At 40.1% G+C, this 16,448-nt stretch overlaps 1 protein-coding gene across 2 annotated transcripts in view; it reads right to left on the bottom strand.

Moving 5' to 3' along the window:
- Window positions 1–651: 651 nt before the first annotated feature.
- The window catches only part of QTRT2 (queuine tRNA-ribosyltransferase accessory subunit 2), a 32,101-nt gene continuing 16,304 nt past the window's right edge, over window positions 652–16,448 (bottom strand). For both annotated transcript variants that reach the window (XM_009200016.4, XM_017955171.3), the window contains 4 exons: window positions 11,773–11,972; window positions 8,667–8,818; window positions 5,887–6,004; window positions 652–3,062 (listed from right to left, as the gene is read on the bottom strand). In XM_009200016.4, the coding sequence (XP_009198280.1) occupies window positions 2,831–3,062; window positions 5,887–6,004; window positions 8,667–8,818; window positions 11,773–11,972 (702 nt within the window). In that variant the 3' untranslated portion in view covers window positions 652–2,830. The remainder of the gene's footprint in view (window positions 3,063–5,886; window positions 6,005–8,666; window positions 8,819–11,772; window positions 11,973–16,448) is intronic.

The following is a 16,448-nucleotide window of genomic DNA, read 5'->3' as shown; positions in this document are numbered from 1 at the left end:
TTTATTATGTGCTAGCACGGCCTTAAGGCTCGTAATTATATAACTTAAAGAGGGAAGTCATGTGGCTTGGATGTTTGTCCCCTCCAAATCTCATGGTGAAATGTAATCCCCAGTGTTGAAGGTGGGGCCGGGTGGGAGGTATCTGGGTACATCCCTCATGAATGGCTTAACACCATCTCCTTGGTGATGACTGCAATCTCCCTCAGTTCACATGAGATCTGGTTGTTTGAGTCTGGGATCTCCCCATTCTCTCACCACATGACACACCAGCTTCCCCTTTGCCTTCTACCCCAATTGTAAGTTTCCTGAAGCCCTCACCAGGAGCAGATGCTGGCGCCATGCTTCCTGTACAGCCTGTAGAACTGTGAGCCAAATAAACCTCTTTCCCTTATAAATTACCCAGCCTCTGGTATTTCTTTATAGAAACACAAGAACAGACTAATACAGATAGATAAGGGAATATTCATAATGTATATAATTGAATAGCTCCTTTTTGGATTTTACATTTATCATAGATGTTCTCAAAACAATGAACACAGATAAACATTTTTTTCTTCCAATGAGAAATCTCTAGAACATTTCTGGTATTACAGAAATTTAATATTTTGTTTAACAGACCTACTACATTTACAGAAAGCCAAACACAGTACATTTTTTAAATTAAAAATGTTTTATTTGCTATTGCCTTTAATAGATTTGCTACAATAAAGGAAAGGAATATTTTTCTCAAACGTGCTAATAAGAAAAAGACCCAGGAAATTGAACAATATTGGACACAGTTTTCAGTGTTTTGGACATAAATAAACTCATGAATTTCATATGGATTCTGGAATATTTACCACTACTCCCCTAACGATGCATTTAGCATTGAACAAAAATATGAACATTTGAACAAGTCCAATCCAACACATTTCAAAACAATCAGATCCTTGGAAAACTGTTTTCCGTAAGTACCCCTTGCCATTCATGGAAGAGTTATGAGGATGCCCATGAATTTATTCACAGACATTCCCATACTACGAAAAAGAAAACCATATAGATGGGTAATATAATTTGACTATTTGTCCCAGCCCAAATCTCAGGTTGAAATGTAATCCCTAATGCTGGAGGTGGGGCCTGGTGGGAGGTGTCTGGAGCACAAAGGTGGATCCCTCATGAATGACTTGGGCCATCCTCTTGCTGATAAGTGACTTCTTGCTCTGAGTCTTGTTCCTGCTTTTGTCATGTGATGTGCCTACTCCCCCTTCACATTCTGCCATGATTGTAAGCTTCCTGAGGCCTCCCCAGAAACCAAGCAGATGCCAGTACTATGCTTCCTATAAAGCCTGCAGAGCTGTGAACCAATTAAACCTCTTTTCTTTACAAATTACCCAGTCTCAGGTATTTCTTTATAGCAATCCAAGAACGGCCTAATATAATGGGCTCCCAACACATAAAACATACAGCAGCCACAAAATAATTAGAAACAATATTAAGTAATGCCCACTAAATTTTGAACAGCAAAATATAGCATAGAAGTATAAAACAAATGTGTTTTCTTACCCCTACAAAAAAAAGGGGCATCTTTTTGGTTTTGTTATTGCTGTTTGTATAAAAACTATGGTGTGTGCATGTGGGTTTATGTGTATTCCTTAAAGAAAACTTGAAAAACATAGAGATAACTTAGAAAGAATCACCTTCCCCTACCAGCCTCAGGATCTCCTGATACCAATTCAATAACCCTTTAAAAACCCACAGGCCAAACCTCTCTTTAGGTTCTCAGATATCCCTACTGTTGCCTGTCTCCCACGATGACAATTAGGGCTATTAAGGTTATGACTCTAATCTAAAACTTTTTGTTCTTCAAATTTTAGAGCTAGACAGTATCTTAAAAGTTCATTCATTCCTATCCATTATGCCTGTCCCTATTTATTCAGCAGGAAACAGCCATGGAGAAGTTAAGTGAATTGCCCAGGAGTCATATCTGAAGAGGATGGAGACTAATCTTCTAATCGTTAGGCCAGGCAAGGTTCTGTCTAAGTGAACACATTGAGAATGAATCTTCACAAGAGATAGGGCTTCAGTTATTACGTAGTTAGACTATTAATGAGCCTGGAAGGCAGATCACAATGGATCTGCACAACCAGATGAAAGCAGCTGGGCAAACTTTTGGCTCCTAACAGGCAATTACATTGGCTCTAAAAAGAAGCTACAAATAGGCCATGTGGTCAAATGGAGGAGTGTGACCTGGAACAGATGATCACAGGAGCAATGTTCAAGCCCGCCCCACATTCCAGGGATATCCGAGCCCGGTTAAGTCACAAGAGTCATTTCTGATTGGCTGCACTGCCAGGGCAGGGTAGAAGACAAAAGTATCCAAAAGAGTCTCCTGAGAGTATGAAGGTGAACTAAAGGAAACCCTCAAACAAGCCAGATTTCTTCTCAAATCAACAGGCATATGTCCAGAGGCCATGCGTCTCACACCATTTCCCTTCAAGCCTCCATCCCATTCATTGGTCCCTCAGAATCTTGTCACTCCCACTTCAAGGTTGTGCCCTCACAGCTAAAGCTTTTGTCTTTGACTAAATGAATCTCTATCAACTAAAAGAATTAGTCTAGAAGTTTAAAAGGTCACAGTTCAATTCTCTCTGTTCAATCCAGGTCATTTAAGTCTTTAGAAGAAATCTCTTCACCCTCATGTGGGCAGTTTGGTACAAATATTCTTTACTTTAGCAGACCTTATATCAAAATATAAATAGCTAAGGCTCAGATTATTTCTTCTTCATGTCTTCCCATCTTACAACACTGATACAGGCTCAGTGTGAAGAGTGAGACTTGTATTTGCAAGATCTCAAGATGCTTGCCTGTGGATGAGCTCTTTCAGCTGTGCCAGTTTGTCATTTTTTAGTGCCTCCCGGATGGAATGGAAAAACCCAAAGTAGTGTTCAAAGTTGTGCATCATAAGCAGGACTCCGGCCAGCAGCTCATTGGTCACCAGCAGATGGTGGATGTATGCCCGAGTGTGATTCTTACAGCAGTAACAGGAACATCCTCTCACCAGCGGGTTAAAGTCCTCCTGGTACCTAAGACAGAAGTCACAGTGACATTCCAGAAAGTACGGAACACAAGAAATCCACAACCTCAGCTATCTATTCTGCTGGTAAAGTTACCATTGGTTAATAACATCACTAGCAAATGTTCAGTGCTGTGCACCTGCTTAAAATGGCAATAAGGTTAAAAGTGAACAAAGAGTTGGATGCGGTGGCTCACTCCTGTAATCCCAGCATTTCGGGAGGCTGGGACAGGCGGATCACGAGGTCAGGAGTTCAAGACCAGCCTGGCCAATATGGCGAAACCCCATCTCTACTAAAAATACAAAAATTAGCCAGGCATGGTGGTGCGTGTCTGTAGTCCCAGCTACTTGGGAGGCTGAGGCAAGAGAATCACTTGAACCCGGAAGGCAGAGGTGGTGAGCTGAGATCACACCACTGCACTCCAGCCTGGACAACAGAGCGAGACTCCGTCCCAAAAAAGAAAAAAAAAGTTAACAAAGAACACAATGAGTCAGGGAGACCCTGGAGGTTTTCTCTGACTGATGCAAACTCCGAGTCTGGGGTTACGAAGGAGCATCAGAATAAATTCATGTGGTCGCTCACTCATGTTGACTACTACTAATCACATTGTAAAGGCACATAATGTTAGGAAACACATGTAAGTGTTTGACACTTAGGAGAGAAGTGAGTGACACTTCTTTCCCACTTACCACCAGAATTATTATCAAAAGACATGGTAGACTTCTACTTACACAGCTTTTTGCAGTTTACCAAACGCTTTCACATATATTGTCTCATTTAACCTTCACATTCATTCTTAGAGATAACCATTTTTATTGTCATTCTACATAAGAAGATTACTATGGGGGTTGAGAGGGAGGGCCTGGAGCTACCCTGCATGAATTTGATTCCTGGCTTCACAACTCACTTGGGCAAGTCACAGTCACTTAACAACTCTCTGTGACTTGTTTCTCATCCATGAACCAAAGGTAATAACAGTGCCTATCTCAGACAGTTGTTACAAAGATGAAATGAATTAGTACAGTGAAAGAACTTGAACACTGCTGGGCACGTACTAAGCCTAGGCACTGCATAGGTGTTAACTTTTTTTTTTTTGAGACAGGGTCTTGCTCTGTCACCCAGGCTGGAGTGCAGTGGTATAATCATAGCACACTGCAGTCTCGGACTCCTAGGTTCAAGCAACCTCGCACCTCAGCCTCCCACCACGCCCAGATAATCTGTTTTAGAGAAAAGGTTTTGCTATGTTGTTCAGGCTGGTCTTGAACTCCTGGGCTCAAGTGATCCTCCATCCTCAGCCTCCCAAAGTGCTGGGATTACAGATGTGAGCTACCATGCCTGGTCAGGTGTTACCTTTAATCAACTATTAAAAATAAGTGGATTGAGGTCAGGAGTTCAAGCCCAGCCTGGCCAACATGGTGAAACCCTGTCTCTACTGAAAATACAAAAATTAGCCAGGCATGGTGGTGCATGCCTGTAATACCAGCTACTTGGAAGGCTGAGGCAGGAGAATCGCCTGAACCCAGGAGGCGGAGGTTGCAGAGAGCCAAGATCATGCCACTGCACTCTGGCCTAGGCGACAGCGCGAGACTGTTGCAAAAAAAAAAAAAAAAAAAAAAAAGTGAATTGACCAGACCAAAGTCACACAGTCAAGAGCAGTGCTAGAATTTGTCTACAAATCACAAAAACTGAAAGTCTAGTGCCAATAATAATAGTACAATTTCCAATTAAATCTATAACATGAAGGGAATTTTAGTAGTAACCATTTATATTACCCTAAAAATTTAAAAACATAAATAAATCATTTGAGAGTCAGTGGATGACAGAAAAAAAAAAAAGGATAAAAGAAAAGAAAGACAAAAGCAAATCTATCTCCTTGGTTATTTTTTTAAGAAGTCAAATGTGGTAGACATTACCATTTCTGACCTACAATTAAAGGAGTCCCAACAGAATATGAGTAAGAACAAGGATTTTCACATTCTTTCATGAACTCTCAAGTCTGTACTATCACTAGATAGATATAAATAAGTCACAAGCCATAGGATTTCCCTTTACATAAGACAAAAAACCCACCCTAGTACTAAAGTGAGTGCGTCAGACTCAAAGAAAAATTACTCACTGGTTCACTGATGATTACCACTTTTGACCAAATACAAAAACTACAAGACACAGGTTCAGTATCCCTAATCTGAAAATCTAAAAAGGGAAATGCTCCAAAATTCAGAACTTTTTGAGCACTAACATGATGCTCACAGGAACTGCTCATTGGAGTATTTCAGATTTCAGATGACGGATGCTCAGCCAGGTAAGTATAATGCAAATGTTCTAAAACAAAACAACAACAACAACAACAACAACAATAAATCAAAGAAATCTGAAACACTTCTGGTTCCAAGCATTTTGAAGAAGGGATATTCAATTCAATCTGTATCTTAATTTGTTCTTTATAGAGATAAATATTTTATGTAAGATTTATAGCCTGTATCTAACAAAGATGTTAGGCACCCTACAATTTAAAAGTTTGTTGTGTTTTATCTTGAAATCCTTATTATGCTCTAAAGGAATAAAAGACAGCAAACAATGGATTTGGTCTAATCTTTCTGTCAGCTTTTCTAAAGCAATCATTACCTGGCTCTAGTCTTCTGACAAGACAAAGTCTACAAATTCATCTGCAGAAAATAAAGAGTTTTTTTGAAACTGAATTTGAGAAGGTCTAAATAATACCCAACTATTAATTTTTATGAAATCATAAATTGAGAATAGTCCCATAAACTTTTAAAACAGACTAAAATTCAGAAATCAGAAAGTAAAATCTAAACCTTTAAAAATTTCTTACATTTTTTCCTTCAGATTAATTTCAAATGATGTTATTTCTTGGTTGCAACCAGTTATTTCCATTTTCTTTATTTGATCCACACATTTTATTTCTTCTTGTGTTCCATTTTGTTGTAATACTGAAGGACAAACCAATAAAAAGCCTTGAATGATGATCAGATAAGAAGTGGCCATTGGAAACACTTTATTTTAGTTATTATTGCATGATCTTTGACTCTGTAATTTCACTCCTGAGAATTTATCCTAAGGAAATCACACAAGAAATGAAAAACAGCAATATGCTCCAAGACGGTCACTGTCCTCTTATCTACAACACCAAAACAATTTAGAGATTCAATAATATTTAAGCAAATTATAGTTACAAATATATAACATACAATCTTACCATCAAGAAATAATTTAAAAAATGGTTGATGGCCAGGCGTGATGGCTCATGCCTGTAATCCCAAAAGTTTGGGAGGCTAAAGCAGGAGGATTGCGTGAGGTCAGGAGTACATGACCAGCCTGGGCAACACAGCAAGACCCCATCTCTATTTAATAATAAATAAATAAACCAACAAAAGTTAACATTGGTTGTGTGTGTGTGTGTGTCGGGGGGGGTTATCACTATCCCTTATCACAATGTACATGCAAATAAATTGGGCTTCGAATTACCTATATTCCAAATAGATTAAAGTAGAACATGGTTTTAATGTATGTATTCTATGTGGAGACTCTGGCCCTCTGGGGAACCCAGATTATCCAGAATTAAATGGCAACCTGAATTGTTCCCTTCAACTTTCTGCTTTAAGAAGAAACATTCCTTGCACTGCAAAAGAAACACCAGCTACTCTACAAAAAGCCAACTGCCTGAAACAGGGACAAGTAGTTAAGGGGTATTTTGAGAACAAATGATAACAAATCTCAGTGTTGGTCCCAGGAGAAGGACAGGTGGTCTTAGGAGGGTAATTTTATCAAGGTCAAAGGAATAAGAGAAGCAACCTGAGCACTGGGCACAGAGCTGTCATAATTTTGTTCTCATAAATTTGCATGCTGATGCGGGAAACCATAATGAAGCCCTCAGCTGGCTGCAGTGACTCATACCTGTAATCCCAACACTTTGGGAGGCTAAGGCAGGAGGGTCGCCTGAGGTCAGAAGTGCACAACCAGCCTGGGCAACACAGCAAGACCCTGTCTCTGCAAAAAATTTAAAAATTGGCCAAGCATGGTGGCATGCACCTGTAGTCCCAGCCTACAAGGTGGCATGCACCTCCTAGTACTCGGGAGGCTGAGGTGGGAGGATGGCTTGTGCCCATTAAAGTTAAACAAATTAAACTTTACCAAGCAGTTCAAAGGTTTTCTTATAATTTCCATCACAATTCACTCTGAATGTTCTTTTTTCAGGAGTTCGAGGCTGTAGTGAGCCATAATCACACCACTGCACTCCAGCCTGGGCAACAGAGTGAGACCCTATTTCTGAAAAAAATTTTTTTAAGCTCTGACATTTTGGAAAACTCTTGTCATTTGGGAGAACTGGTGTCAAGTAATTTCTTTGGAATTCTCAGTATGTAAGTGGCAAAGTACTTTAATTTACCACACACACAGAGTTAATAATACTTTGTTTAAACATTCAAACTATTTTCTTTTTCCTAATCATGAAGAAACTTGGCTTTCTCTGGCCAAAAATGACCTTGTTCATTACAGAGAACTCAAATCAGGTTCTTTTTAGAGCTTTGCATATTCCTGGTACTGAATGACTAACAGTTACCTCTATTCTGGTGGAAATAATTCAGTTTGTAAATGCAGATGTGAAAATTTATAGTGTTAATGGTATACCTAGCCATATACATTATGTTCTGGTCTGTCTAAAAGGACAGTAAAATTGATCTCCTATATATTTAAGAATTTGATCAACTTGATTTATTTTGTTTCCAGAGTAATTCTATTTAGATTAATGGTTAAGCTGCTTCATAAAAGTATAACATCTGAAATTTAGTTACCCGTGAGGAATAAAAATGAACTTTTAAGGAAGTTTTGGGTCCTATTTAAATTTAAGGTTGACGTGGTTAAGGAAAAGTTCCAAAGACGGCAGGAAAAGGAAAGGAAAGGCCATTTCTCAAGGTCAGAGGAAGACTGCACGGAGACACTCTCCTGAAAACCCACTTCAAGCAACTCTAGCCCAAAGTCTATACCCCAGCTCCTTTTGTACCTCCAGTTAAGTGTTAGAATCTGAAACTGACTTTCTTAACTTCTGGAAAACTAAAGAATAAAAGAAAATGGCAGTCCTTCAAAGCAACATTAGCAGAGGAAAACAGCTTTCAAAGCCTGGTGTATTAAAAAAAAAAAAAAAGAAAGAAAAACCACCAAAATGCAAGAAGTAACACTAGGATCAGAGGATCATGAGTCTCCCTGTATTTTAATAGCATAAGGTTTGCAAAGAAAAGACAAAAACTCTTTTGTGAGAAAACAAGTTAACTTTAACCAAGCAGTTCAAAGGTTTTCTTATGATTTTCATCACAATTCACTCTGAATGTTCTTTTTTCAGGCTGTTAACAGAGGAGGTTTTGTTTTTCTTGGTTCTGTTCACTATAAAATCACATCCTAATATTGATGAGCTACACGTATAGTATTAAGTACCTGGATTTGTGTGCCAACATGCCAGGGCACACAGATAAGAAACAAAGATGTAGTTTTGTAAAAGTCTGGCTTTATATATACATATTTCTGTCTTGTGACTCAAGCCAAAAATTAATAGGAAATGGAAGAAACTTAAGGATAAGAGATAAACTTCAAAAGACTTACGTATCTCTTCGGGATTCAGCTGGTAATCAAAACTGAAAGTCAGGGCACCTCCCCGCTCTGTTACTTGATAAGGGAAAAAACTCTCAAATAAGTCCACTCCTCTTTCAATACACTTGAGCACCTCATCTGGCCGACCAATACCAGATATGAGCCTGTAAAAGTAACAATAAGAACAGTGACATGAGGACGATGCAAGGAAGGAAATCAGAAAGTCCTTTTAATGGACAAGGCACCAAAAAAAAAAAAAAAAAAAAAAATGAAAAACACCAATCACGGTTAGAGCGGCAGGCAGTAGACAGAAACATGTAGTAGAAAGAACATACGGCTTTGGAGTCAGAAAAACTGGGGCTTGAATACTAGCTCTGTCATTTATGTATTTGCTGTGTCACTTTGGAAAGATTACTTAACTTCTCTGAGTTTTAGTTTTCTAATCTTAAAAACAAGAGCAAATAACATACACCCCCACAGACTCGTTCCGAGAATTAACGAGATATTTGAGAAAGCACATAGTATAGTTTCTTTTTTTTTTTTATTCGGAGGGTCGCTCACTCTTGTTGCCCAGGCTGAATGCAATGGCGCAATCTCAGCTCATTGAAACCTCCGCCTCCTAGGAGCAATTCTCCTGCCTCAGCCTCCCTAGTAGCTGGGATTACAGGCACCCGCCACCATACCTAGCCAATTTTTATATTTGTAGTAGAGATGGGGTTTCACCATGCTGGCCAGGCTGGTCTCGAACTCCTGACCTCAGGTGATCCGCCCACCTTGGCCTCCCAAAGTGCTGGGATTACAGGTGTGAGCCACTGCACCCGGCCCATAGTATAGTTTCTGATCTCAGAGAGAAGTTCAAAGAAGGTTAGGTTAGTTTCCCTTCAACTATCATCCTTTCTGAACAACCTCCCTAGTCATAAACTAAACTTTATAGCCTATTCACTATATAGATTTTTTAGGAGTGCAAAGCTGTGTGCTTTATTTCTTGCTGAAATATTGTGCTTGTTTTAACTGTATTTTGCCTATAATTTTTCATAATTGGTACAATAAAGACATTTTACTCTACTATATCCCTCATAAGTTAATTTATAAAGCAACTCTCGCTGTCAGGATTTCACCTCTGGCCATAGGATCTAAGAATCTAGTTGGCTTTCTTTATATTTTCTCCATTAATAAAAAGTCTGCACTGTGGAATGAGATGGTGTTTTCCAAGGTACAGGTTTAGCATCCTTAATCCGAAAATCTGAAATCCAAAATGCTCCCAAATCTGAAACTTTTTGAGCGCCAACATGACACTGAAAGGAAATGCTCACCAGAGAGTTTTGGATTTTGGACTTTCAAATTAGGGGTGCCCAGCCAGTATGTACCCTGCAAATATTCCAAGATCTGAAAAAATCCAAAATCTCAAGCACTTCTGGTCCCTAGCATTTTGGATAAAGGATACTCAACCTGTAATAGGTAAGGCATTCTAAGACTATTAATGGCACTCAGCTAGGTTTTGCCACTCCATGAAAACAGATGTGGAGATGCACTAAATCACGGCTGACTGGCTGGCTGCTGCTCTTTTTTATGTTTGTTTTCTACCTACAGCCCCTTTCTATGAACTGGCACAGAAATGCAAAGAAAAGCCTCATGTAATATTAAATAAGCAGAACTCTTAAATATATGCTGGTTTTCTTGACTACAGTTTCCTTCAAGTAATGTAATATTTTAGAACTCCCATCCAACTGAAGCTGGCATTTCTACACACTGATAGAAAGAAAAACAATCCAGCTTTCAAATTCAGTAACAGACATCTGTGAGCACTTAACAGGAAGAAGTCCAGAAAATGTCTAGAAATACTAGTGCTGAAGTGTTATGTGCACCAGAGTGAAACAAGTACAGGAGAGGGAGCAATGAACACAAAAGAACTAGGTAAAATTGGGGGTCAAAGGTTGGCTGAGGTGATGGAAATACCTTTTCTGGGTAGTGTTTACACAAGTGTAGACATGTGAAAATTAATTGAGCTGTATGTATGATTCATGTACTTTCCTCTAAGCTGTACCTGAATCTTTAAAAAGGTAGTAAAATCACGCCTGTAATCCCAGCACTTTGGGAGGTCAAGGCGGGCGGATCACCTGAGGTCGGGAATTCGAGACCAGCCTGACAACAAGGAGAAACCCTGTCTCTACTAAAAATACAAAATTAGCCGGGTGTGGTGGTGCATGCCTGTAATCCCAGCTACTTGGGAGGCTGAGGCAGAAGAATCACTTGAACCCAGGAGGCAGAGGTTGCGGTGAGCCAAGATCATGCCATTGCACTCCAGCCTGGGCAACAAGAGCAAAACTCTGTCTCAAAAAAAAAAGTAGTAAAATTACATATATTATATACTATCCAACTAAAGGAGTGTAGAGCAGCACACCACAACCAAACTTCTTAATATACATGCAGGAAAAAAGCATGAATATTCACATTGAGATAACAAACCATTACAAAAAATGTGGGTAGCCTAATACGACATCAGCTGCATTCAGAAACTCAGAATTTGTAGCTTCAAATCTTGCAGATCATCTTTTCTTACCAGCACAAGGTGAATTCTGCAATTTATGGAAATGTAAGAACCAATCCTACTAGGGTTGTCAGTCCCCTTAATTTCAAAAATTGACACCACTCACTACCAGCCTCAAATCTAAGAGCTTCTTAAGTTCTTGTTGGTGGAACTCATCTTCATCCCACTAATCATCCCATATCTGTCCTCAACTTTCCTCAGTTTAAACCAGAGTTCCATATGACTTTATACTTGGTCTCCACATACCATATTATAATGAAGAGACAACAATATTTGTAGTTGGCAAAAGAATGAGGGGAAACACTATAATACTTGCTCTCGCTTAGGAGGATCAAATAACATAATTCACATGGCAGTTATCCTCTACTCTACATTCTGAAATCAAGGCCAGGACAGCCTTCACAGAAACTCCCCTTACAGTCTGCCTCAGTGCCTCAGCAGACTCAGCCCAGAAAGGACATAATCAAAACATCAAAAACATGCCCATGCACAGACACTATGTAATACACAATTAGCCAGCACTCCTGTCCTGCATCCCATGAGGCCAGCCTGTGTCCTAACTGAACTGGCCTTGGTTTGTCCTCCGGCAGCTCTGCAGTGACTGATGACAGTAAGCACAGTCTAGTCTCCAGGGTTGTTGGATTTCCTTGAAAACCATCCAGAAGGAAGCCACCTACGGGCCGCTTGGCTGTCTCTCGTGCTGACCTCAGCCTCTCTTCCATCACATCTCCACCTTCAATCACTCCAATGATCACACTCTTCTGAAGAACCTGAGTTAAAAAAGGATGACATGTTTTTAACCATTTTCAGTATCAGAGACCTTTGTTTAAATGAACCTTACATGGAAGTTCAATGTATAGAAGAGACCTCAGTGAAGCTGCTGCAGTTGAAGCATTAAGGGGCATGGTGCTCCCTTCTCCCTAAGAACCTTTAGGGCTCTGAGGAACATACTTTGAAAAACATACTTTACCCATCAGGTAAGAAAAGACTTAGGAAAAAGATGCATTCAACATATGTAGTCTTGTTCTGGCTTAGATTAAATTAGATCAGGTGCAGTGGCTCAAGCCTGTAATCCCAGCACTTTGGGAGGCCGAAGTAGGAGGATCATTTGAGCCCAGGATTTTTTTTTTTTTTTGAGACAGAGTCTCGCTCTGTCGCCCAGGCTGGAGTGCAGTGGCCGGATCTCAGCTCACTGCAAGCTCCGCCTCCCGGGTTCACGCCATTCTCCTGCCTCAGCCTCCCGAGTAGCTGGGACTACAGGCGCCCGCCACCTCGCCCGGCTAATTTTTTTGTATTTTTTTAGTAGAGACGGGGTTTCACCGTGTTAGCCAGGATGGTCTCGATCTCCTGACCTCGTGATCCACCCGTCTCGGCCTCCCAAAGTGCTGGGATTACAGGCTTGAGCCACTGTGCCCGGCCGAGCCCAGGATTTTAAGACCAGCCTGGGCAACACAGGGAGACCTCGTCTCTACAAAAAATAAAAAAAACAAAATTAGCTGGGCATGGTGGCTTGTGCCTGTAGTCCCAGCTATTCGGGAGGCTGAGGTGAGAGGATGGCTTGAGCCCGGGAGGCGAAGGTTGCAGTAAGCTGAAACTGTGCCACTGCATTCCATCCAGGGTAACAGAGTGAGACCTTGTTTCAGTAAAAAAATGTAAATAAATAAATAAAGTGTACACTAAACAGGGACAAGAGGAAAAGGACAAATGAAGAGTTTTAATTTGTGTAATGACTATCCAGGCCTGCTTTAGACTACCTCCAAGCCTCTTAGCTAGAGATAACTTTAGGAGCTCAGAAACTGTTGAGACAACTGACTATCCACTCACAAACCAACAAAATAAAGACCACTACTACACACCATCCTCACAACACAAATTCAATGGACCTAATAGCTAAACATAAAAAATATAGTTACACAAGTTTTAGAAGAATATGTTGAATATTTTTACAATCTTGGGGTAAGGAAGGCCTTCCTAAACAAGCTAAAGCTTACAGGAAAAGGTTGACAAGTTTGAGTACAAAAACTTGCCAGGCATGACGGCTCACATCTGTAATCCCAGCACTTTGGGAGGCCAAAGCGGGTGGATCATCTGAGGTCAGGAGTTTGAGACCAGCCTGGCCAACACTGCAAAACCCCATCTCTACTAAAAATACGAAAATTAGCCGGATGTGGTGGCATGCATCTGTGGTCCCAGCTACTCGGGAGGCTGAAGGGGGAGAATCGCTTGAGCCCAGGAGGAGGAGCTTGCGCTGAGCCGAGATCGTGCCACTGCACTCCAGCCTGGATGACAGGGCAAGGGTCTGTCTCAAAAAAAAAAAAAAAAAAAATCAGTAAAACTTCTCTAGTAAAATACACCATCAACAAAGGCAAAGGAGAACTTATTCTTACTCTTTGGAGGAATATTTAAATATCTACAGCATAAAATGAGCTCCAACAAATCCTCTAAAGAAATGAATGATAACCTCATAGAAATCTAGGTACAATATGTAAATATGAAATTCAGAAAAATAAATGTGAATGCCCTATACACATATGAAGAACTACTAAACCTCGTTAGTAAGGTAATGCAAAATCGGAAACAACGAGATACCATTTTTGTCCATATAATAACAAAAAGGTTAAAACACAGATAACAACAGAGTAGAAGTGAAACTGTAAGGGAAATGACACTTACATACCCTGATAAACACAGAGAAAAATCAGTTCAACCTCTTAGGAAGGAAAGTGGGCAGCACTTATAGAAATGTCGATGCTTTTATCTATGGATCCTAAAATTCCATGTCTAACAATCTCTCCTATACTCATTCACATGTGCCAAGGTTTATTTACAAAGATGTTTAGAATAATGAAAAACTGGCAACAACTTACGTGTGTATCCATAGAGGAAAGGCTTATGTAAATCATAATATATACACAGTATGGCTTCCTATGCAGTTGTTTAAAAAGAATGCAGTACATATAGCAATATATGCAGCGATAGAAAAAGAGTTTCAGGATATTGTTAAATGAAAAACAAGCAAATTGCTGAATATATGATCATACTCATGTAATACAGCCATGTATATCTATGTATTAATTATGTGTATGTAATTGCAAAAAATAAGTTTTGCAAGAAAATATACAAATCAACAATGGCTCTCCAGTAGAAGAAAGGGATAGAGAGGAGGCCTGGAACACTGTGAAGAGAGAATTTCACTCCTTAGTTTAAGCAGGAGGGACATAATCAGACTATTCCTCCAGAAAGAACACTTTGGCTGCCGTGTGAAGAATAAATTAAGGGTGAGTATGATTGAAGAATGGAATAGCAGACAACTTTAATGATCCAGGTGAAAGATGAGATGACCTGGACTAAGGCAGTGGCCGTGTGGATGAAGAGGAAAGATAAAACTTGAAACCTCATCAGGAAGTAGGATCAACATAACTTGACTGATTAGTCATCCAAGGAGAGGATAAAGACAAAGTCTCAAATGACTCCTGGCTCCTGTTTTGCAAGTCCAGGGAGATGGTGATAAGAGCAAAAGGCAGGGACTCCTAGAAAAATAATGGATGAGGCAAGATGATTACTCCGTTCTGCGTGTTCTGAGTTTGAGGAATCAGCAGGATGTCCAAATGGCAATCTTAATTCAGCCACTGAACCTAAATGAACCTAAAGGTATGGGTGATACAAACATGAGTGATACAAACATGATTGCCCAGGCTAGAATGGCAGACACCTGCCATGATACTACAACTCTCCACTCCTGATTTGACAGCAGATGTGACTAACAGATGACTCTCTTCTTGCTGCACCCGACCACCTCGGATGAAACCCATTCGCCATCCCTAACCCAGGTAATATATGGAAAAGAAAAGAAAGCCAAAAATTGAATCTTGGAGAGCTTCAATATTGAAGGGCATTCAGAATAAGAGGAGCCAGTGAATAAGACAGGGAGGGAATCATGGGAAAAGATGTATGCAGATACACAAAGCAGAGACTTACACAGGCCTGCCTGCTTACATGACTAGCATGACTATTTGGGAAACTCCCTTTCCTGGGTGTAAGAAGCACGATCATATAATTTATTATCTAAAATGGAACACTTAAGAATGCGGGGGGCATTATTTAATAATCATGTCAAGACAATAATAAAGGATATGGAAAGGGACTACACATTTGACCAATAAATATGCAGAAGTAAGGCCAGGCGCGGTGACTCACGTCTATAATCCCAGCACTTTGGGAGGCAAATCACAAAGTCAGGGGTTCGAGACCAGCCTGGCCAACATAGTGAAACCCCATCTCTACTAAAAATACAAAAATTAGCCAGGTGTGGTGGCGTGCACCTGTAGTCTTAGCTACTGAGGAAGTTGAGGCAGGAGGAATCACTTGAACCTGGGAGAGAGAAGTTGCAGTGAGCCAAGATTGCACCACTGCACTCCAGCCTGGGCGACAAGAACAAAACTCCATCTCAAAAAAACAAACGAAACAAAAAAAACCCCCACAAATATGCAGAAGTAATATGAAATGATGAGGCTGATTGCAACAACATAGATGAGGGACTTGAGGGTCATCTGACCTTTCTAATAATCATCTTTGTCACACTCCCTGTCCTGCTTTCTACTTACCCAAACATCACTAGTCCTACAAAGATAATGACTGGCTCAAAACAATTACTAGCAAGCCACCAACACTAACTGCCCAGACCCACAGCAATGTCCCCACACCAAACTCCTGTTACCTATACTGTGAATTCTATTCAGAATAACTGTTTCCTCTAATTATTTCATTTATATTAACTTTATTAGCTAAATTGTATTTTTATTGCTAAATTCAATACAATGATGTTCTTCAAACTCAATGTGCTTTGCCATAGTGGGATGTGATCATCGCTCAGGATTATCCACATACATGATCTCAGATATTAAAATTCCTTTGATCACTATCTTCTGTTCCCTCATCTCTACTGTTCTCTGAATCCTTTTCCAACTTAATTAACTCTGCTGTCAGTATCCCTGATTTACCACTACAGCTTCATCTTCCTCACCCCATCATAACCATTCACCATGAGCAAACATTTACTGAGGGCTTACTATGTGTCAGATGAAACCCATTCGCCATCCCTAACCCAGGCAATATATGGAGAAGAAAAGAAAGCCAAAAGCCGAATCTTGGAGAGCTTCAATATTGAAGGGCATTCAGAATAAGAGGAGCCAGTGAATAAGACAGGGAAGGCATTCTGCTGCATGATGAAGATACCCAATTACACA

This window comes from Papio anubis, chromosome 2 (genome assembly GCF_008728515.1).
Source record: "Papio anubis isolate 15944 chromosome 2, Panubis1.0, whole genome shotgun sequence".
In the NCBI taxonomy this organism is placed as follows: domain Eukaryota; kingdom Metazoa; phylum Chordata; class Mammalia; order Primates; family Cercopithecidae; genus Papio; species Papio anubis.
This window is presented reverse-complemented; position numbering and strand designations above follow the sequence as displayed.